The sequence below is a fragment of the Haliaeetus albicilla genome, chromosome Z (assembly GCF_947461875.1).
Source record: "Haliaeetus albicilla chromosome Z, bHalAlb1.1, whole genome shotgun sequence".
NCBI classification, from domain to species: Eukaryota; Metazoa; Chordata; class Aves; order Accipitriformes; family Accipitridae; genus Haliaeetus; species Haliaeetus albicilla.
The window spans coordinates 65387800-65412290 of NC_091516.1; the positions used below are offsets into that span (position 1 = coordinate 65387800).

General features: G+C 37.8%; 1 protein-coding gene across 3 annotated transcripts in view; it reads left to right on the forward strand.

Annotated features, from left to right (window-relative positions):
• Positions 1-24491, forward strand: part of VCAN (versican) — a 112482-nt gene that overhangs the window by 48637 nt on the left and 39354 nt on the right. For all 3 annotated transcript variants that reach the window (XM_069776885.1, XM_069776887.1, XM_069776886.1), the window contains exon 7: positions 3288-6485. In XM_069776885.1, coding sequence (XP_069632986.1) covers positions 3288-6485 — 3198 coding nt within the window. The remainder of the gene's footprint in view (positions 1-3287; positions 6486-24491) is intronic.

A 24491-nucleotide genomic window follows, 5' to 3' on the forward strand; every position in this document is an offset into this window, starting at 1 on the left:
AACCTTCTCCTTTTTTTTTTTTATTTTCACACAGAAAAAAAAATGACATTGATAGATTTCTCCTTGAAGAAGCATCTTTTTTTGATCGACTCAAATAAGTTTGCAAACCTGAATGATCTTTATGAAAAATCTTATATTTATGACAAAGCAGTTTTAGAGGTCCTGTAGTTGATTTTAACCAGAACTGCTATCTGCACACCAGTAACCCTGTGTCAGTTTCCACAGGAGAAAATTTGGTGTTTATTGATAAACTCTTCAAAAATATGTGCTTTTCTTATATCAGTATATGAATTTGATATTTATCGATTCACTTATTAATATAAGCCAATAAAATACGCTTAATGTTTTTTTCTGGTTTACTTCATAAATGTGTAGCTATTTTATCAAGTAATTAGTAGATAATGAGTCATGAACAACAAATAACTGCATCTCAGGCATAAATACGTGAACTTTTGGGACTTCCAAACATTTCTTGGAAATTAGGAAGCTACGTAAGTGGTTGTGAGTAAGTGTAAACAGTTTCCCAGCAGTGATGAAATACAGTTACCTTTTTTCCACAGATTTTAAAAACTATTCTCATGCTTTCATTTTTGTCTAGCTTTGTTAGAAGGTATTATGTTTTCATATTCTTTCAAACAGTAGTAGTCATTTAAAATATGGTAATTGGGTTCTGAATAAGTACTTGATGTTGGCTGCAAAACAAATTCAATTGCATTAAGGAAACTTATCCTATGGTTAGAAGGGAGAACATGAGAGTATGCTATCTCCTTTCCATTTTGCCATAAAAAAGAGCTGTTAAGGCAAATTGGTGGATTCTTTGGTAGAAATTTAACAATTACCAACTACCACTCAGGAGGACGGTGCTAACTTACTTGCGTGTACTCTTCACTCCCTAGTTGTGAAGTAAAACTGTGGTTTAAACAATTCTCATGCAAGCAGAGAGGGAAAAAATTGTAAGAATTTGTTCATTCTTGACTATGTGAATGCCATCTTGAATCACATAGGCATTGAAAAGAGCAGTAAATATCCACTTTATGTTGTAGAACCCCAAAACAGAAAAATCACTTGTGTAAAAGCTGTGCTTTGCTTAGTGGGATTTCAAGACTTTACTCTGTCGTGCTCAACTGAATGTTTTAACCTACATAAAAAGAGTATATAAGTAGCTAAGTCATCTTTGTAAAACCACAAAAGGATTTAACATACAGTAGGGAAAATAATCCATTCCTTTTTCTGCTGGCAAAGAACACCAGAACTTCTAAACATAGCAACGTCATATTTTCTTACCCTCACAATTTCCTTTTCACTTTCACTTCTCATTCAAGAAAGCTGAAATATCAGCTCTTTTTTTCTCATTTCCCTACTCTGTAAATCTACCCTTTCTTCTAGAAATCCTGTGTAGCCATCATCTGGCAAGCCTGTCTACTTCAGGGTAAATCAAATAGGTCTCCTGCAAAGGCGACATTTTCAAAGTTCAGTGTGTGAAACTAAACAAATATTTGTGTGACCCTAACTTACATATGTGGAATTCATATCTACAAATATCAAAGCCGTACCTAATTAGACATGGGTGCGTGAAAAGAACTGATTTGTGCACATACACTGTGTATGCTTGAGTATAATTTGTCATTGTACAAATATGTGACTGAGTTGAGTCTTTCTAAATTTTTCACTTATTTTCTTCCTCTTCTTTGCTCATACTATTAGTTCCTGCAAGCCCTGATTTAGGCAGAGACTGCACCATCATCTAGAACATCTTCATCCCTATATGCCAGGCATTAAAAATTTTAATCTCAGAACTCACTTTTTCCCCTTATCTGAAAGATATTCCTACCTTACATTGAGTAGAGTTTCCCGATCTCTTTTATTAACTCACAGCTATAGTAATGAGCCTTTAGCCTTTAGCCTTTCGTGTAAAATACTGTAACTGCTTTGATTTCTGCATGTTAGGGGAATAGACTTCTTTGCTGTATTGGAAGTTGAGCAATATTTTCTTTTGCAAGAAGGTATATGTGTAGTTTTGTCTGTCTGGTAAGCAGTTAGTCCTCATATACACAGTCTGTTTAACGCATTCTTCATATGCCTGGTGTAATTTAAAGGACCATATTTAGCTCTTTACTTGTATCCGTATAAGGCTTTTGACTGTCTGTCACAGCAATTAACAGCACTGATTTAAGACATTCACATCTTTCACCTGTCTGTTCCTGTTGCTTTTCTGAAGATTACCGACCTGGAAGAACTGGCAAAAGGGAAGATGTTTCAACCTTGAGCTTTTCCTGAGTAAATCCTGTTTTCTGAGCACAAACCACCTTTTTCAGGAGTTTAAAATCCAATACCAGACTACACAGTGTCATAGTTGTTGACACACATTTCTTCTTCAGATAGGACGGAAATCCGGGGTGGAAGGAATGGACAAGGCATAAGGCAGCGAGATTTTTTTAAACATCACAATTTGGTTCACTGGAAAGACCTTTCTTTGTGTCTCTTGTGAATCTAGGATAGCTACCCCCTTACTCTTTCCATCATTCAGAGGGTTCAACACTCTGCCTTTTTATGTTCAACATTCCCATAGAAGCACTCTTGTGTGTGAAGGAGTTTCAGATGCATATCTTTGAATTGTTTTCCAAAGATCAACATCATTATAGTATTAAGTTTATGATCTTATGGTTTACTGTTCTCACCTTTCCCCATAATAAATTTCTCTCAGTATAATTTAAATGTAACACAGCAGCTCTTGTGGCATTGAAAAACAGTACTTTCTGATGGCGTGTTTGTTCCTGTTGCTTAACACTGTCACTCCAGTGAGGATTCCTTTTTGCAATTTGTAATTATGTGCTGAAAATAAACTAAAGTTGTATTTCATTCCCTTTATACATTTGAGTTGTATGCTACAGTAAGCTTTGAAGAAAACCCACAGGTTTGCAGTACCACTCATTCATGACATCATGAAATAAACTTTTATATTCCCTGATCAGTACTTAGCTGTCTGATGGGTACTTGTGTGATATGAGGACTTCTAGGGATAATTATATAAACAATGAATATGAAGAATACTGCTACTCTTCTCGTTTCATCTGACTTTAAGTTAGATGTTCTGTAGCTTTATAATGTGTTACCTTATGTCATTCAAAGCTCTGTTGTACGCTAAACAGCTATCTAAAGCCTTTGACCTTTCTACTTGTTTCTCAGTGTAGCATTTAGTTTTTGTTGGAAACATTCAAACTGCATTAAAGTAACATTGGTTTGTATTCTGACTGAATGATTCCTTAACATTTTTTTTCTTTTTTAAGGTAAAAAAATCATATCAGAGCCTACAACTGTTAAGCTGATTACATCCCTGAAAACTGACAGTGTGAAATCGTCATCTGCTAAAGTTACCCTTAAACCTCCTGTTTTTGAGACTTCAACTACTGAAGTGGCTGTCACCAAAACAGAGGTCCCTGCTTTGGAGGAAACAACCCTAGAGACTGAAGAAGATATAGAAATGACTACTGAGGTGGCTGAGGAAAAAAGGGAAATGGAGGTGCTTATGGAGAACATTAAGTTAACCACCCTTCTACCTCAGACTGTCACAGATGGCGAAATAAGCACTTACGATACACTCGGAAGGACTGAATATGATGTTTCACCTAGGTTAACAGAGAGCACATCTGCAGCTTTGGAACTGGAGCACACTTACTCTGAAGCAGAATTGCCCGAGGAACAAGGTAGGTCTGAAAGCATTGAGGACGCTTTCTTGACCTCTATAATTTTTCAGGATAGCACAGCTGTAGCTAAGATTTCCACTGGTTCATGGGAAGATACTGAAACAGGAGATACACAAAAACATGATGCTGATAATCAGACTGAACAAATAGAAGTGGGTCCTATGATGACAGCTACAGATAGCTTGTTATCAACTTCTCGGAGAGAGTTTCCCAGGACAGGGACTTCAGTTTCACTAACAAAAGATAATATGTATCTTGGTGCACACTCAACAAAAGAACCCACAAAAAAGTCAATGGAGGCGAAATCTGACAAGAAACTTACAACTGTTGTAATCCCTAAAGCTTTGTTCACTGATCAGTATGATCTTACTACAGAGGGGGAGGGCAGAGAGAGCATGTACACTGTTATGCCTGATAGAGTTTCTGGCATGGCTACTGGTAGTGTCCCAGAATCAGATGTGCCTGCTGCGTCAGAGACACTCGTAGATGAGCATGCAGTAACCAGTGGACAATTTTCTACAGCAGATGAGTCAACTCAATTTGTTAAATTTAGTTCTACAATGGTGTTTGATAATGAGGCATCAGCTGAAGGAAGCAGAGAGGACCTGAGAGATGTGCAGCCTACAGTATCATCTGGAATACCTGTATCCTTTTCTGTATCAACTGTTAATCAAACAGGATCTGAGGCCGTCACTCTCTCAGCAATTACTGTTTCCCTGCAAAACTTTGGAGAAGGCACCACATCTGTTATCCACTCATCTCAGCAAACAGAAGGATCAGCCATTTTAGAGGAGCAAGAAAAAACAAAGGAGCCAGAAATGAGAACAATGGATGTTAAGATCCCTCATGCCATAACCGTCATTCCTACTTGTGTTACAGCAGAATCTGAGGGATGTTCTGCAAGTGAGAAGTTCACACAGGCTCCTCCAGCTTCTGGCATGTGGCTGCCAACAGATAAACATCAGGGGTATATGACAAAAGAATCATCTCATACTAAGAGAATACATGAGTTAGATACAGAAGATGGTATCTCTGGAATGGAGCCTACATCATCTCCAGGGCAAATTACAGAATATACAAAGCATCCAGGAGCTCCAGTTTCAGCAGTTACAGATGAAACTGAGACAAGCAAGGAGCCAGCGGAAACGAAAAGTGATGAAGAGGCTGTATCAGCTGATTTTGATCACAGAAAAGATACTACAGGTGTCTCCCACACAAGCAGCTCTTTGGATTTGGAAATGGTCACAGTATCCAAAACATCAGTGGATGAAACTGGTGCAACAATAAAGTCTTTTAGCTCCTCAGGTGTTACCATATTACCAACTGCTATGCCCACAATCATGGAGATAACTGAACATGAAGGAGATGAAACATCAGGGTATGTTTTGAAAATGTCCATTCCTACCCCAGAAGTTGAACAAAGAGAGGCTACTGACACATTGGTAGCAACGCCTGCTGAAGAAGTCTCTACTGAAATGGGGGTCTCAAAATATACAGTGACAGAGGAAGGCCAGACAAGTATTACGACATCAACTGAGGAAGAGTCAGTGGCAACAGTTCAAGACAGAAAAGGAACACCATCAGCTGGTTTTGGAGGGACAAAGGAATCCATTATATTTACAGAAGTAACAAAGGTAGATGCTACCGTTCCACAGAAAGAACGTGATGCTTCCCTAGTTCCAGTTACTGTAGTGAGTGAGGTCACTAGAGATATGCCAGTTACTGATCAGACTCCTTTTGATGGTGTCTTTCAGACAGAAGCCATAGAAACAACTGCAAAAGATAGTGAGGTGTTCCCAGAGGAACTCTCCACGAAAGATCAAGATAAGGAACTAGATACTGCCACAGAGTCTACCTTATCTGTGACATCTGTCCAAATGCATGAACAAAAGACAGCACCAGGATCTGAATCATCTCAAACAGCTATTCAGGAAAAACAAGATGAGACAGGTTCAGCTTATGATGAGACATATCCAGCAACCGAAGTATTAGTGCCTGCAGTGAAGCTCACAGATTATGGAAGAGTTCTGGGACCTGATGAAACTAGCACCAGGACCTTGCATCTCACAGTGACTCCAAAACCTGAAACTGCTACTGATCAAGAAGAGAAGGTCACTGAAGTGATGCCTGTAACAGTGGGTACCCAAGCAAAAACATACGAAAGCACAGGAACCCCCACCAGGGAAGAAGACAGTGATGTAGAGAGCCTGGAATCTGTGTTGCCCCCCCATATGATGCCAACAGGTCGTTCTACTGTGGAAAGCATTACTCATCTGACTTTGGGAGCTTCTCCAAGCCAAACTCTGGAAGGTTCAGGAATATCAGAAGAACCTGAAGATATCAAACCAGCTGTATCTTCAGCTAATGCAACAGATAAGGCAGCAATTCTCAGCGATGTAACAACACCTTCCATTAGTGCTGTAGACAAAATTCAGCCTACATCAGCATCCAAACCTGTTGTTACTCAAAAGTCACCACGTATCATTCCTGAGGAAGAAGAAGAGGTAACAAGCAATGACATCATCATCATTGATGAATCCATTTCTCCCAGTAAAGCCACTGCTGATGATGATCTGACAGGAAAGATGTTAGAACCAGAAATTGATAAGGAATATTTCACAGCATCAACTGCTACTGCAGTTGCACGACCTACTGCACCACCCAAAGTGAAGGAGGCCACAGAGGCTTTACAACCTCAAGAGGTGTCTCCTTCTGCTTCACACCCTGATAGTGGAAATGACATAAGATTGTATGTTATTCAAATCACAGGCAATGACACAGGTAAGATTTTGCCTTTTAGACCTGCAGTCCATCAGAATGGACAGTTTATCACAACAAACTGGTGTACTTTAGAATGTGCTGGGGATGTTTCTTGGATCACTGAAGGATGCAAAGTACAAGTTTTATCTAGACAGCAACTTACTAAATATTGGTAGGTCTATTTTTCTATCCATTAAAAAACTCTCAGAAATGTGGTATGTGTGTGGTTTGGGGTAAGATTAATTTCTGTGTAAGAACGAATATGAAACTGTTGTATTTCTTCTTAAAAGTCATGATGGCTAAAGTCCAGTTTTCTTATTTAATGTTGTCAAGCCACTGATTTAACTTGAGCTATCTGTGAAACAAGCATTTTAATTTCATAGCTTCCATTCCATGCATTACTAGTCCTAAACGAAGCACTAGAGTATTTTAACATTCCATTAGTCTGTAGCAATTAACAATGCTATGTACAGTGTAGTCAGCTAAAAAAGGTTAATTTGCATCTGCAAATTGACATAATTTTTAGTTTTGTTACATTTTTTAGCTGATGATGCTGTACATGTGTATGTAGCTTCAATTCCATGGGTATCCAGAACAGAAACTCCTGAAGTAGCAAGGAACTCTTGAGTTTTATGATGAATATGTCTCCATAATGCAATAGCTGAAGGCTATGCAATTTTCCATTACAGAAGTGTGTCAACGGACTGTTATTTAGGATGTCTTGGTAAAACCTTATTTTTTAAAATGAAATGTGAAAGAACTGACAAAAAGGATAAAGCTCAAAATATCTATTAGGTTCAATGTTGCATTCTGTATAATTATTTTATAGTTATTTTATAATTAATTTATTTTTTGAAGGAACACAGTAAAAATTCATTTTATGTCTTATCTACCTTAACTATATGCAATGCTTTTGAATGGTTATATAAGAAACTGTTTTCTCATTGGTTCTCAGCCATAACATCTTTGAAGCCATAACATATCTTTGAAGAATTTATCCAACAGAATTCATAATTTATGGAAGACTTTTGGTTGGTTTTGTCAGGTTTGTGTTTGGTAGAGTTTAATTCAAAAATCAAAAGGCAGAAGTAGTTTCCTTGAGATGTGCCATATCATTATTGGACTTTTCATACAGTGGATTTTGTGTCTTTATTCACTTTATGCTTATTATCCTACTTTATATTTACAAGATGTAAAACTGCACAAGTCATATCAGTAGTAGCTTAAACTTCTATTTCAGAAAATAATAGTTCTGTTATTTTAAAATTTAAACACTGCTTTTGTTTCTGTGGTATAGTATCATTATTTTCTCTGAAGCTTTAGATGTTGCTGGTGTCTTGGAAGTCTCAATTAAATGAGACAAGTCCGGTAAGTCAGAGCAGAAGGGTAATTTCTGAAGACTAGAGTTAAGCTACATATTAAATATGTTTGTACCTGTGGAAATTTGGTTAATTCGGCTAAATAATTAATAGCTGGACTGTGTAGGAGTAAACTAGTTTTGCCTGTTACATTGTTGAGTTACACTACAGTTTACTGCGTATGGGGTTGTGCTGGGTAGCGGTGTGTTCCAGGTGGGTGGAAAGAAGTAGGATGGTTTGGGAGGCTGTGGAAACTTGGTGTTTTCTTCAGATAGTGCACAAAGTATATGATCCAGGATTTTTCTGCATATACATCAAGGAGAGTCTTATTTTGTACTTTTTTTCAGAATGGCGTGGGCATTGTGATTCATTAAATTAGGAATTAGTTCAAGCTGGATTATCTAAAGGACAGTAGATCAATGCATAGCTGCTCTCCATAGCTACTCTTGCTTTCACGTGGGTGATCAGGTCCTTAGGACAGACTTTCTTCACGATTTGCCTTCTGCATCTTCACAAACTTTCAAAGCTGTGCATGCATTTTCCAGGTATATATATGTGCATACATGTGTGGGTTTTATAAGCAGGGTTAAAGCTATACATCCTTAAAATTCTGCCTTTAGGAATGATTTAGTCTGTCAGCATAGAAAAAAAATTCCTTTTCTTGAAATATGAAATTCTCTATATGGCAGTGTCTCTGTTCTCTTTAAACATAAAGGGATTTGTCATGTATCTAGTGCAAGGTCAAAAAGGAGTTTTCTTTATTTTTCTGCTTTCAGAATCTGACAGCGGAAATTCCTTCATTTAGCTATCCACAGAGAAAAAGCACTCTGTACCTACTTACCACAAGTTAAGTTAGAGCTGCCAAAGATTTATTCTGTCTGAGGATTCAGATTAGTGTTTTCTTTTCTTTCTCCAAAAGTGAAAGACTGCATCTGAAAAAACCTGTCAAGCCCCGTTTCACTACATTGTTCCTCAGTCCATAAAATTTTCTTTGTGCTGAAGAAAATGTACATAGGAGGTGCTGAAGAGGAATGAATTTGGCAAATATTAGTAACATATGCCTTTCACAAGGATGTAGTTCAACTTCTTATTCTGTCACTCTTTGTTTGAAAATTGATCTGCAGTCATACAGGAACTACATAAACTGTACCTTTGGCTTTTTGTTCTCAGCTAAATGGGAACAAGAAATACAGTTTTCATCATTACATCCCTCTGATAAAACAAAGGTTTTTCCTCCTTTGCTTTGGCATGTTTTCTAGGTAATATAGCTTAGCATTCTTAAATAAAATAATCAGTGAGGGTTATAAGCAAAAGCCTTCATGATTTTCAAGTCAAGAGTCCAAAAGTGCCTCCTAAGAAATGACAACTTGCTTACCAAAGCCCTTCAAATAATAGCTGTTTCAAACAGGAATAATAATGAGAAGTTTGCTGTATAAATGGCATTGTGTATAAATAAATATAATATTTTCCTTTTTGTGTATGCACAAGTGTTGGAAATATTTATGAGATTTTTTTTTTCTGCATCTTTCTTCACCTCCTTGTTATTCACCTTTTGCCAGAAGCAACAGTTTAATAGTGAAGCAGGGCTCAGCGGAAATATGGTACCATGTTTTGTTTCCTATCAGCCATGTCACTTAATTACAGTAAAAACTTGCTATTATACTAACACAGCTGAATATTACTCTCTGCAGCTCCATTTACCATCTGTAGCGTAAGCATAATAATATTTAAGTGCTCCATGGAGGTGCTATTAGGCTTTGTTAGTTATGAGCAATATTTTATACTCCTTGTGGAAGAGAAGGGTCATGCCAAACAAATGGAGTTTTGAGAGATGCAGACGTTTTTAGTAGTTCCCAGCAAGCAGGACAGAGCATATCCCTTGCAGTGTAGGAGTCCTTTTGTGATCAGTGGGTGTCCTACCTCCCAGTGAAGTGTGGCGAGAGCAGCCCACTGCTGCTCTGGGTCTGATGAGTTCACCTGTGGCCATGCACTGGTAGAGGGAGAAGCAGGAAGAATTTCTTGAGCCTTTCTTCTCAGTCTCAAACCCTTGCTAAACTGGCACCAACTTCACTGAAGCACTTTGAAGTCTTTGGCTGGAATGTGCTGTTGATGTATGGAATGTGTTATGGATGTATGGAATGTGGGGGATATTATTCTTCATTATTACTGTGGACTCAAGCTGCACTTGAAAGACGTTGAATGTTGACTGGGTTAAATTCAATTAAATATAGTGGCAAGGATCTTAGGCTGTCTGAGACACCCCCCCCCTTTAATATGAAGTAGTACAATACATAAATGAAAGCTGATATTACATATTTTCAATTTTTAATACAATAAGCCCTTACATTTATTAGACCAGAAAAAGTTTCTCCTAGAGGACTTCTTTTCTTATGCCATCCAAGAGGTAAATAGTTATACTCCTAGCTTTTAAAATGCATGCTTGCAATCCATTAAAACTTCCATAAAGGAAGTTTCGGTTACTTTTAGATAAAAAAATTTACCCATGGAAACAGAAGTAATTTCAGAGAGTGGTGGAAGGTCAAGCTCATTAGCTTAAATTCTGGAAAAATGTGCTCTAGTGCTGAACACACCACTGAATGGATTAAGCTGCTTATTTGTGTAAGAATACAGCAGTTTTTATTGAGAAAATGTATTGTACAAACAATCCATATACTTCCATGTGAGCAAGTGTGAGGCAGGTGCACAAATTAATGAAGGATATAAGGCATGGTTTTTCTGACAGCCTATGGCACATGGGCAGATCTAGGGCAGGTGTTCCAATTAATGAGGAAAATATATTTGTGCATTGGGAGACATCCCTTTTTATGCTACAGAAAGGACCATGCACATGTTTCATAATGGAAGGAGCTTGGGACTTCATTCACTTGAGTGGAACAACGGGCTATTCCCTTGGGATCGTGATCGTGTTGTGAAAGTGAGAAAGCAAAATAGCCCTGCGCTGTGATGTGTTATCACATTAGCAGCTTTCTATTGCATTAGATAGGACAGAGGAGTTTGTCTTTCACTGCAAAGATCCAAAACTTGCCACCTCACGCCCTTTTATGTTCTCAGAGCTCCTATGTATTGTAGAGGTGAAGGCTGATGCTGTTGCTGGAAGGTAATGGATTAGCAGCTGAAAAAAAACCAAACCTGAAGGAACTTTTCAGCTCATAAAGCTTTTATGAGCTGAAAAATGCTTGTGGGGGTGTGTTTAACAGTGGTTGAGGGGATGCTGGAAACATAACTCCTGTCTGTATCAGGAGTAATTTGCACACCTGCATTTTTTGGAGACATTTAAAAGTCTTTACTTAGTGAATATGTTTCAAAGTGCTTATTGGACCCTGGGACTCACACCAGCTCTGTCTGGTTTCTTGTCCCCTCCAGCTTTGAACAGAATGAAATTGCAGGAACTTGTGCTTTGTCGATGTGGAATTTTATGGAAAGAGGTTGCAAACCTTTGTGTTTCAACATGTAATTCTCTGACACGCATATTTCTGTCTTAGCAGTGTAAGAGGGCATGTGAAATTTGAATGAAATGCAGAATGGTAATGAGTCATAGTCATAAACCTTAACAAAGAAGGCAGAACAGAGTCTTTTCAGGTCCGTCTGAGGCCTTGTCTTAAAATTCATTTAATCCTGTTGTCTTCACAGCTCCTCCTGGAGGGCTGTCCCATATCGTCGTGGCTCTCTTTAAGTCTGATTCTAATATCTAGCCTGAATTGCTTCTTGGCCAGTTTATACCCATGTTTATTCTTGCCAGCATTGTCTTTAGCTTGAATAGGTCCTTTTTCTTCCTGACACTTATCCTTTGATACTTTTATTTCTCTGTTCAGTTATGGAGAATAACCATGTCCCCTTTCAGCCTTCATTTTGCTAACTTCTGAGGGGAATGCGTGCGTGGGAGAGTGGAAATGTGCTGGGAGCATGCTGGGAGGAAAGGCGCTGGCTCTGTTCGGAGGCTGTGGATGTCAGGATGATGCTATCACCAGACCAGATGATGGTGTGGAGGGACAGGAGCAGCATGCCTCGCAACACTATTTCCAGGCTGCACCTCACTTGCAATAGAGCCAGCTTAAAAGCATGCAGCATGTAGACTTGTATCTGTCTGCACCTGTACCCACATTGTTCTCTTTTAAGTTATTTTATTTATGCCCACTGGCAAATATCTATCTGGACACTGTTCTTTGTAGTATATGCACATGTGCTACGTGCAATTTTTGGTGTACCTTTCAAAAATTACTTGTATTAATTATTGTGTTAGAGAGACTTCTGCTGAAGGTGAGGAGACTGTCTTTTATGTGCTGAGATCACGATTTCTTTTTCTTCAAATGAAATATATATGCTACTGAAACCTATTCTTTATTCATAGGGCCTATTTCAAATCAAAGTTTATTGTAAAGGAAAGATGCTGTCTTGCATTCACTGCATTCTGCTGCTTTATGCAGTGACTGATAACACACCCAAGTGGATGTATATGACTAGGACCTCCCTGCCTGGGCAAGCTGTTTGGCTTTCTTAGCAAATGCTTAATTCTTGATATCACTGTCATGCATTTAAGAGAAGAAGAGTTCCAAATTTACCTGAACATTTTGGTGAACAAAGTACCATTTAATTTTCAAGTACCTTTCAACTTGTATGCATTTGGACGTGGTGTTCTGTGGCCATGCTTTATTGGTATTGTGCAACTAGACTGTCCTGAATTAATTTCTGGCAGGATGTTGACACAATAGTAAAAGTGGCCTCACGTGGGCTGAACCAACTTCCCATCTTATTAAATACAAAATCTCCTATTTGTTTAATGGAGGACTGGGCTTGTCTCCTTATTAACTTAATGTTCCAGCTGACATTCAGGCTATGGCAGCTGCTGCTCTTCATCAACCCTGGAGAAAGGCTACATTCCCTGCTGCCCTGAGCGCGCTGCAGTCAATGGACATGGTCTTATTTCACTGTTTGAATTAGTAATGCGGTCCTTCCTGGTAGTGTTTTGTTTTGAGCCCTGGGCTTGTGTGTTCAGCTAAGAAAAAAAACCATCTAGTGGTTTTGAAACACATTTCCAAATGAAACCGGTTTGTCAATGTCCAATAGCTACTCAAGTCATTTTCATGCCCTGAATGACCAAACTCTCTGTGTTATTCATAAAACCTGGCATAGAGACAGCCAAGTTCTCTTTTTGTCTAGAGTAGCTGAAGTGTTAAATGCTAAGTAACGTGGCCAGATTCTGATATCATCTTCCCCAATGTAATTACACCATAGTAATTCCAATGAGGTGATTGAGAGCAGAATTGTTGTGGGGATGTGGGGATGGTAGGTATCAGAATGTCTTCATAACGTTTACAGCTTCTGGTTCATTTTACAGTTAGGTGATTTTTCCTGCAGAGCAAATCTGTATCATGTATTTAACCCAAACTGATAGACCTGTTGCTTAATTAAACCAGTTGGAATTTTTTTATATTAGAATACTCATGTTGTACTGGTGATGTGGAGGGCTTTTTAAAATAGGTTGGACACCATCACATATAAATCATATTTAAAATGTAACAGCAATGATGCTCTGCATGAAAGCAAGCCCTAATAAACAAGTGATTGTAATAAATTCAAGCTTTTTGTACACTGCTCCTATTTCCAAAACAAAGGAAAAGAAAAAAACCAACCCCATATCCAACAGAGACGAAACTTGTTACTTAGAAAGTTTCACAAGCTAAGACTGTGAATTAATAAGTAGTTTTAGGCCACTATTGCTGGCTCTTCCTGAAGACTTATTATAGAACAATAATTTCTTTTTTTCACATTCCTTTATAGACTTCCATAGATACAAGGAACAGTGCCCTCACATTAAATACTGTTCAGAGGATGCCTACACATTCCCTGCTGTTTTTGCATTGTTTCCAAGGAAACGTCTCAGATCTAGACATAGGGATTACACATTTCTAGCTTTCTTATAGCTCTTTGTTTATTCATGAGAGAAATGAAGGAATTTTATTCATAGGTACAATGTAGTTTTTCATACTTCTGTTCTGAAGGAGAGGAATCCTTTTAGAAGTTTTGTTTACATGTGGAGAAAGTCTTAAGAAATCCTATTGCAGAAAAGATGAGCTGTCTTTTATATGGAAACACAGTATGAATTAATTTTTTTGAGGAAAGTGGTTTTATGTACCAAAGTTTTCTGAATGATCATCCTTTTTTGCCTCTTTCAGTAAATATTATCTACACCATTTTACTCTACATAAAATGATTCATTGGATACAGTGAAACTCTGAGTGTATACAGGATGTGATCCTGGAAATATAAAGATATTTTTAGAAGTGGATCAAAGGCTAAGGATCTTCATAGAAAGTTATTCCCTTAATGTACATCAATTGATAATTAGCCTGATAATAGCACTTTAAAAATATTTGTTGGCTATTCTTTCATTTTGAGTATGTAGTTTTCAGTTGTCTTTTTTGCAGTTGTCCTTTGCACATTTTAGATTTAATGGTTGAATTAATCCTTGCTAATCCAGCTAGTGGTTTTTAATCTCCCTTTTTCTGGAAGTGTTTAGATGATAAATTTGATCAGTAATATACATAATACCTGCTGATGTCTTTCAAGATACTTGTGAATTATTTCCTGGCACAAGTCAAGATGTGTTCAGAGTGTCTGCTGCATATTTTGTGACACCTTTGGGAACATGTGAAATTATTTATCTTTTTCTGTGGAGTAATTTACATTTTTTAAAAAACTGCTCAGTGAATTGTATTAGGATGTGTTTGACCAGTCCTGTATTACTATTTGCTTAAATGATGAGAATTCAATATAAAAAATTGTATAGAAATTTCTCTTCATTAATGATTAGAGCTGAGATCCCTGAGGAGGAGAAATGCAGTTAGAATTTTGTTGCTGATCAGGAGCTATCTTATCTTCCAGTGGTCCATGCCTGCTTTGGTATTACCTCTGATGCACTTCATTACTTTTTTGTTACCCAGCATTAGCTTCAAGAGTGCATAAGAAACATTAATTTTTAACTTTTTTAACCATAATCTTGGATTTTTCATGTAGTACTTCATCAAGTAAGAGTTCCATAGTTTCAGTGGGAAGTTTTTGGCATTAGCAAAAGAATTTCCATGTATTTGATGTAACTTTTTTGCCAAAATAACAGCAAAGAATATGCATATGTGTACACAGAGTAGCATCGGGATTTTTTATAAAGTTTTATTGTGAGATTTTGTCTAAGCTATTTTTTTCCTTTCTTGGAAGTGGTGAGTGAAGTGATTCTTGGGTTACTCATGTGTCTACTACTCAGGCTTGTAGTGAGTTTCCAGTGACACGTTCAGTTAAATATTAAATATTACAAACAAAATTCTAGAGTCCTTTGGAAATGCTGGTGCACTTGGTCCAACTGACAGGCAAGGATAAAGACCATAGGATATATCCTCTGGTGAAACCAGATAGTGATAATGGGGTTGTAATGGTGAGTGAACCTGGAAAAAGCTTTTCAGTGGTTACAGTGTCTTTTGCCTTAGTGCAGGTACTCCTTTTCAATGCTTGAAGAAACCAAAGTTAGTGTAATTTCCCACAGAATTTATTGGACTAATCATCTGAACAACTAAATTTGGTCGATTTCATGCCATCAGGGGGAAGGCCACTGATGTCAAACACATCACAGTTTGGAGATTACTAAATTGCAATAGATAACGAAGACACTGATGCTTGTTTTTGCTGTTTGTGGGTGTTGGATGTAGGAGTGCAACGTTGCCAGGTGAGAAACACAGCTGAGCATTGCAGTGAACGTAATAGATAGCAGTTTAGCACAGTATTGAGTTACCAGGATTACCAGATGACCTAACAGGGAAAAAGCTAGTTGTATACTCTACCCTACGTGACATAGGAACACTGTGAAAATCAGTTAAATGGAAGTGTTTCTATGTCTCCAAAATGTTACTCAAGCATTTATTTGTTCGTATCTAAACTGAATTATTTGGCTTCTTGGGCTATATGCTTCTTTTTCAGCTTATTCTGCCCACATTCAGAGCCTGTCAGGTGGGAACTAATTCTGAGTCAGTAGCCATGTAACCATGTTAGTATAGGATGGAGTTTGTGCTAATAGGTTTATAGTCAAAAGTCTGTCCCCCTCTGCCATTTTTTTTAGTGCTGCACCAAGCTTACCAGAGCTAAGGACCTATTTTTGACTATAGTTGGTTGAAAACTTTTCCTCTCAAGTATTGTCCAACAAAAATGTCTTTTTCAAAAAACAAGTGTTTCTAAAAACAAATTAATATTTTTCCAAAACAAATGTTCCATTTTTTCCAAGCAAAAATACTTAGGTGGAAAAAGTTCTGCTTTTAAAAGAGAAATGAAGCCATTTCCCATTTTTATATATGCATGTGATTATATGGTTAAAAACAAGCTCATGTTCTCTATGCATTACATGTTCTTTTCCCAGCTCTGAGCAATGAAATGGTTAAACATTTACAGGTATAACACAGCTTGCTCTCAGATAAGTCTTCTCCAGTTATAAACTTCTACAATATGGCTGCATCAGGCTTCCTTTTCTGCTCTGCTCTTTTTTCTATTTCATCTGCTGTTTATATGTCTCTGCAGAGTTCAGGAAAGTGTGAGGATCAAAGGCACTCCAAAAGTTGATCCAGGTAGAAATAACGTATCAAAATACTGTTTAGTACTTATTTTTTGAAAGGCTTTCAAGCACATGGCGCTGCACTCCTTTCCTTAAAATTGTGTCTGAAAGAGGGAGTCACACTTGTGTCACTCTGTCTGCAGCAGCGGGGTTTTTACAGCGTTATGTTGGTTTAACTGAGAATCGGGCTTATTCCTAGACTGCTTTGGATGTTTAATACCCAAAGCAATCATGTTTATTAACCCCTATAGCTAAATTTCAAATTTTTTTCCTGCTTTTTTCCCACAAGGCAGGGGATGATGCTAAGAATACTCCATTAAAATGGCAAATATAGAATCTATTCTGTGTCTTCTGAATAATATTTGCAAAACACAAGAGTCAGATCTATGTGCAAAAATCCATGTGCCATGTATGTCGATATTTGTGTGCATAATTACTCTAACTGTATATTCTAAAACATGTATTTGCATTTAAGATGTTATGAAGATACTCTAGTAACTTGAGTTACTACTGCTACTGCTGTAGTAACTCAAGTCATTTTGCACAAGCAGATGGGTCCAGGTCAAGGGTGATTTGCCCCACAATGGACTATTCCAGTAAAGCTTTGGTCATATTTCAATGAAGAAAACTGAAGCTTAAAGAAAGGTTTGCCATGACAGCATGAGTGTATGTTGCCACATGATTAATAGCTCTAAATATCTCCCCCAAAGTAGCAGGGACTGCAGCCAAACAGTGTATCTAATCAGCTGTGATTTTGAGTGCTGGCTGCATGACCAGTGGGCTTGTGCAGACATTAAATTAAACGTGTGCTTATGAGGTACTTGAAAGATGCTTGGAAAACTGTAGGGGATAAAATGTCAGAAAAGCATCACGCTAAGTGGCAGTACAGATACATAAACTTCTCCAGATATCTCTAAAAAAAGCATTGTGGGGTAGATCAGGTGGGGTAATTATCACTATAGCTTTAGTTCTTTGAACAGAGTTATTCAGAACAAAGCCATTTTGCATAGGGAGGATCGTCCTGAAAATGTATGTTTCTTTTTCTTTCTTTTCCTTCCTTCCTTCTTCCCTCCCTCCCTTCCTTTTCTCCTTTCTCTTTCTTTCTTTGTTTTATCTCTCTGTCTCTCTCCTTTTTTCTTCTTTCCCTTCCCTTCCCTTCCCTTCCCTTCCCTTCCCTTCCCTTCCCTTCCCTTCCCTTCCCTTCCCCTTCCCTTCCCCTTCCCCTTCCCCTTCCCCTTCCCCTTCCCCTTCCCCTTCCCCTTCCCCTTCCCCTTCCCCTTCCCCTTCCCCTTCCCCTTCCCCTTGTATATAAATGCTTCTGTCTGTCTTAAAGCTTGAACATCAGAATATTTTCTGGTTTTATTTTTTTGCCACATAAAATTCCTCCTTTGGGACAAGTTACTTAGATTAAGAAAGTAGGATTTAGCACATGCCTACTATGTAAACCAACCTTTATTACTCTTACACTAATCTGATTTCAACCTAATTTTTTCCAGAACTGCCACATTAAGGAGTATACTGTAAGATTGCTCCTAAAGCCAAATATTGTTGACATTACTGAAGAAAGGGACGGGGGAAGGAATATTCATTACAGGCTATTTCACATCTGAGCAGCCACAGGAGCAGTGAAATTGTGGACATTTGCTTCAACATTGTAACTGTAGTATTTTGACTTTTGCCTCAAATTTTTGTTGTGATAGGTCATCTTTTGCTCTTCTGGGAGGGGACATTCTCCTCCAATGTTAGTAGGGCCAGAACTGGTTCCTTCTTGTTCCATCTGTGTTATGGCAGAAGCATTTGAGGTTGCCCCAGTGTAACACGGTGTAAGCGTAACCAAGGGATGGTGGTGAAGTGGGCTAGGAAGGGGCAAGACCCGTTGGTATCTCACTGTTTCCACCTCAGTCGTGGAATACCAAACATGAGGTCGAGTCTGAAGTCATTTTAGTGAGCAGTTAGTTTCTGTCCCAGCCAGCTCTTCTGTTTACTGCCTGACCTGGTGAGTTGTCCTGTGGAGTTGGACTTTTCTATATATATATCCAGACAGACCAGCTAGTCCAGATACCGTGTGACTGCACAGTCTGAATTTTTGCTTTGTTTAGGATTTCAGCTGAGAAATGATTTATTACTTGCAAGTTGTTTGGTTTTGGGTTGTTTTGCCCTGCAGAATTTTAGAATTGTCTTCTCCATAGGCAGTAAGTAAAATGTTGTCATTGGAAGGATGCTCGTGTCAGGGACCGCTCAGGAGGAGACGCTGCTGGCTGGAGTGTCATTTTGTTAATGACATTGAAGTAGAAAGGAAGTGGGAATAGTTGTCCTTAGAATATTTTATGACAAATACTCAGTCATTACCCAGGGAACTGTATCCTGCACTTGTTGGGGCTTAGACTTGACACTGCAAGGCTGCCATTTTTAACAACTTGACATTTTACTCAATCTGTTTTTTCTTAACAAGTTTACTGCTGCATCAGGGGGGGAACACAGGAAGCAATGAGGCTGAAGGAAACACCAGAGATTGCTGGAAGGCTTCATGATATGCTTTTATAATAAAAAGGTTCCTTTATTTTTGACATGGTTTTTGCATCATCATGTCTACTACTTTAAAATTTGGCAGGGGTATTTAAGCACAGCCATGCAGGCCAGAGCCCTGTGCAAAACAGATGTCCGTCTAAGCGACATCCACTTTCCACAGGTGTTTCTGGTCATAGCCAACAACTCTGTCAAGATGGAGCTTGGGGAAATGGTATAGCTCTACAAAGGCTGCAGTTTAGGAACATGCCAGCAATTGATACTCAGGGTTTCAACAGGGCTGTATCTTGCTTGGAAATGGAGACACCCAAATATGGTAAAGCAGACTGGATAAGTGAATTTGAGTAGGCAAGACTGACCACCCACCTTGAATTACTTTCAACTCCTACCCAGCCAGCTGTGAAAAAATTACTCTTTTCAAATACTCTCTTCCAGAAATTTACTTGAGTAGTTGAGATTTTTATGCAAGGTCAATTTATAGATGATTTTTTTTTTTTTACTGCTGATGAGATTTAAAAATGTGAACTTCTCTTTTGACTGTCAGAGGGAGAACAAAACATAAATTATGATAAAATTTAGAAGGTAAAAAAAAAAAATAAACCTATTGAAATGTGCCCTATGTCCTTAAGCATTTCTAAAGGGAGCCAAAGTTAACAAAACTTTTAGAAATATATATCCATCTGGGAAACATTTTAAAGTGAACTAAATAAAACCTTTTTTTTATTTAGACTGAACAGTAATCAAGAACTGGATTTTACTAGACCTCATCATATATACTAGTCATGGTAATGTGAGGTAGAATGATTAAAATAATCAAAAATTGAATTATTTCTGGACCTTTCTTTGTTGTCTTTTACTTAGGTGTGTATAATAGTAGCCATGTTTCTTTAACACCTTAGACCAGTTCCTTGGCAGTATTCCCACCTTTTCCTGACGGGGGAGATGGGGTATGCCTGAAGCACTGTTGCACTTTGACCGTGCTTAGGTAGGTTAATGATATTACAAGATGGCACAAGTTAGAGGAATTGCATGTACCGAAGGCTGACACTTGGAATTTTCCTTCAGCAGGAAATGTCTGTATTTCAAAATCTTATTTCTTTTGAAATGAGATGAAAAGAACAATTAAAAAAATCCCTTTTCTATGAAACAAAATGGCCCAAAAGATGTTATCAGAATGTTTTATTTCTGTAAAATTGAAGCTTTCTGTCCCAATTTAAATGTAATATTTTAAGGGGGGAAGTAAACTCTAAATACAAAGGTTTCGAAACAAAAAAAATTAAATAGATTTTTTTTTGTATGGGGGCTGTCTTGTCAGATCGCTTCTTTACTTTTTCGGTATGCTTTTAAAACAAAATATATTCAATGACACTGACACATTCCTGTGGAATTGGTTGAGTTTTGTTTCACTGGAAGAGTTTCAGCAAGCTGTAGTCATAAAACTGCTTGAATCCACCCAGACTGCAAATCTGGTCCCTGGCAGAGCTGAGGTTCAAGGGAGTCAATATATGACATAAAGCTGTTTAAGTCTTTTCTCATGCTAGATCCTCTCCCAAGCCCAGATACGAGGCTTCACTGTACTTTCAGAGGATTTAAATAAACTGCTTTGAACCTCTTCTACTTTGAGGACTCCTAAATATTTTCCAGATGAAGTGGAGACACCTGTTGGCTGCATTTAAGTCTGCTGGCTGGAGGCTAGCTCTTGGTAGGTCACCTTTGCAAAACCATCAGGAGTGTCCCACAAGTATGCAGGGATTTTAAAATAGCACATAAAAGCCATTCGTTTAGGTTATTTAGAGAGTCTTACATTACACGGAGTATGGACATTTACTGAATTATTCTGTGAATGTCTGTTTGGATGTGCTTTTCATAGCAGCTTCAATCTCCAGCAAATTCTATGAATGTACAAAGATGAGGAAGATAATGATTCATGCATCTGCCTTTGGTCCTCATTGCTGTCAGTGTGCTTTTCATAGCATATTTTTACAACCTGTTCCTGCAATGACTTTCTCAGAATAATGTTTTTTGAACGAGTAAGGGTCTGACCAATAGCTGTTAATGAACAGATGTTGAGATCTCTGACTTGGGTTGTCATTTAACAGCCTACCTAAGCTGATGGTCTGTTCTTTGATGATGAGTTGAACCATTATGCTAACTGCTAGGTATTAGGTATTTTGCTTGTCCCATAGTCCTAGTCCCAGACAGCTCTGACCTTGATCTCAGAGCATCTGATTAGTTGGAGGTGATGTTTAAGGTTGTTGCTAGGGAGTGCTAGCACATCATCATGTGTGTGATGGGAGTCCTCTGCAGGAGGTGATGACCATGGTACTGTGGAGACCAACTGTAGTAAAGAGGAGGCATATAAAAATAAATGTAGAGTACGTATCTGTGGGGAAGAAACAAGGTGACTTAACGTGGAAACAGAGTAGTTAACAAGTATGCACAGGGGGAAAACCTCCCAGATTATCTCAATTTTTATCTTAAATTCATTTGTTTATTGCTTTTCTCTCTGAGCCAAACATTTTTAATTTTTCTTGCAAGTTACCGCATTACCTTTTTCACAATGACCGCATGTTACATTTGCAGAAATTTGATACAAAACCACATATATACAATATTTTAATGACATTTTAGTCATACTATGGTCTGAATTCACCCTGATATATATCTGTTGAAGCCAAAACCAAAATTTTCTGGTTATCAAGTGGAGGAAGAAATTTGACTAATGCAAATTATTTTGTTTTCTCATGCTAACCTGTCTTGTGCTTATGGGTTCTTGGTAGTGAACATTATGGGGTTTGTGATAGTGTCACATTATGCAATGAAATGCATGCTTTCAAAACCAACAGTCCAAAATGTTTCTGGTCTTCTTTTAAATTATTTTTTTTTTCTTTTTAGGTCTATTCTAATAAAAATATAGGGCCTGATTCAAAGTCCACAGAACATTTTGTGAATCGTTCTGTGAATCTCATGGATTTATCAGACTTCTAGTCCTTCTACAAAAGCCTGAACTCTACTACTTCTCATGAACAACTCAGCATGTTGCTCTGAAGCAATAAATGGACAAATTGCAGGAATCTATAGGTGAAATTCTGCTATCTGCAGGATGCCAGATTAGATGTTAACAGTCCCTTTTTGAATGAGACTTCAAAAAACCCTGCTAAATCCATAAGTCTTCTGAATGAAATATATTGGGTTTTGAAACTTTGGAAGACATCAGAATGTTTTCTGTTTAATTCTCTGTTAATTCTTCTATCTGAAGGTTTTTGAGAGAGAAAATGCTCTTTACTGCCTGTCCCCTCAAAAATGATCTTGGAAAAGCCCTTTGGGGTTCTTTGTAGAATACGAAAAGTCTTCTCAAGAAAAAATGTTACTATACATTACACATTTTTTGGATGTGCGTCAGTAACATAGAGGCAAGTTTTATATTTGATCCAGTGAAAAATTATTGTGGGTTTAGAACCAATTGTCATTAGAAGGGTTGTAATGGAAATTAATGCCACCTCAGTCAGTTGCTCTGTGGTTGTATATAGTAGCAGTCAAGTCCCCTTGCGGCTAAAAAGCGCCCTGTAGCCAGAGGGATTTGCATTTCTTACACATAGTTGACTGTTACTGAAATAGATGCCTATTCCATACAGGTAATTTAAAACATCTAGACATATTAAATGGATTAAGAAACACTCTAGGCTGCATATACACTCATCCACCTATCTATTCCATCTCTATTTCAGTGCATACCTCATCACTTTCCTCAATAAGAGGCTTTACTGATAAATCTCCTTTAGGACTTGTTTGGATTGGCAGTCTGAACTGACAACCCTTGGCTTTACTACTTCTTAGCTACTTGTTTTTACTTTCTTTTTCTTGGAGCCATGGTAACAAAGCACCTTTTTGAACAAGTGCTCGTTTTGGCTTGTTTGCCATGATAATGTGTGAACTATTGATAATCTTAGTTAGGAGCCAAACTCCTTTCCTTCAGAGTCCTTATTTCATCTCTTATTAATAGTCTCAGGTCTGTATGTCTTCACCTGCAGCTGGTATGGACATGAACATAAATAGGAGCAACGTATGTCAGCTGCATCTAGCCAGTTTAAAACTATTGCAAGTGTTCGTGTGTCTGCCCTAACGGTCCAACAAACCAGTTCAACATATAAGACTTTTCCCTCCTGTATTTGTATTTTATGTCAGCACTTAGGTTTTCATCCTAGTGTCTTGCTTATTCTTACAGGACAAGGTTATATGTTATATATGAGCTATATTTTTACATAGATTATTGGCCATCTCTGGGGTTTAAGAGAATTTTCCATAGCTGTTAGCCCTGAGCATTGGCAACTTGATTGCTGACACTGAATAATCAAAGCTCTAGAAAGAAGAAGAAATTCAAATTAAAAAAATAATTCAATTGGATTCTTTACTATTTTCTTAAAAGCTGGTTATTTTTTTTCTTGGAAAAAGAAACCAAAACAAAAACACTTAGTATTTAATGAAGGAGCCTCCTGAAAGTTTATTATTGGAATATCATACCTTTAGCTAAGGTTCTTTTATGTGGATCTTTGTGGCATGTGAGATCTTGAAAAAGCTAACAAAGTAAAAGTAAGGTCTGATAGAGATCTTTGCGTATGTAAGAATTTGTATATGTCTTCTAGGTGAATTTGGAACAGATGTTGTTCATTAAATTTATTACCTACCATAAATGATTTAGCATGAGCAAGTAATTTGAGGGACTCCCAGGTGTGCACTGCTACAAAAATAATACACTGGTCAGAACTTGTTAGTCATTGTACCCTCTTACAAATTACAGCCTATCCAGTCGCATCCAAGTTTTATAATTTTTTTTGATGTACAGTTCTGTGCAAAAGCATGCTACATGCTTTGTGCACACAATCCTAACAACTGTGTATGAAATCATAATTAATCCTTATGCCACATTAGTCTATATAAGAGGTTATTTATACATATTCCTTCTTAAGCTGTGCACACAGTACAGGCCATCTTTCTTGCCCATGCACATTTCTATATGTAGTTCTCTGGTTCTGTATGTTGGTGCAATTATTTTATGGTGAGCTTACTGAGAATCAGAAACTCTCAAAGCTCCCTAGCAGCTTTGACTTGCCATTCCCCTTTCAGTTATTGAATTCCTATGTATTTTTGCATTCATGGTTTTGAAAGAAGGTGTACAATTCTGTGTCGATTAGAGCTTCTACTTCTATGAAAATATGATTCCTCAGTATGAATAGTGTGGCTGTTTGCTAAGATTTGTGGATTCTGAAAGTGAAGTTTTTAGACATGCTTCTCCATGTCATATTGCAAATTTTGGACAAATAACTAAATTCTTGCTTTTCTGCTTGAACAAAATTTGAAAGGGAGATCTGGGAAGACTCAAATAAATGGCTGCAGAAGCTATATTTTTCTGTGGCATTGGGCAACCTCTGTAAATATTTGTAGCCTACTGGAGGAAGGAACAGGGAGAAATTCTCTCTTTATGAGCATTGCATAAAACAACTCCCAACAAGCACATGAGAGGGAGAGAGAAGG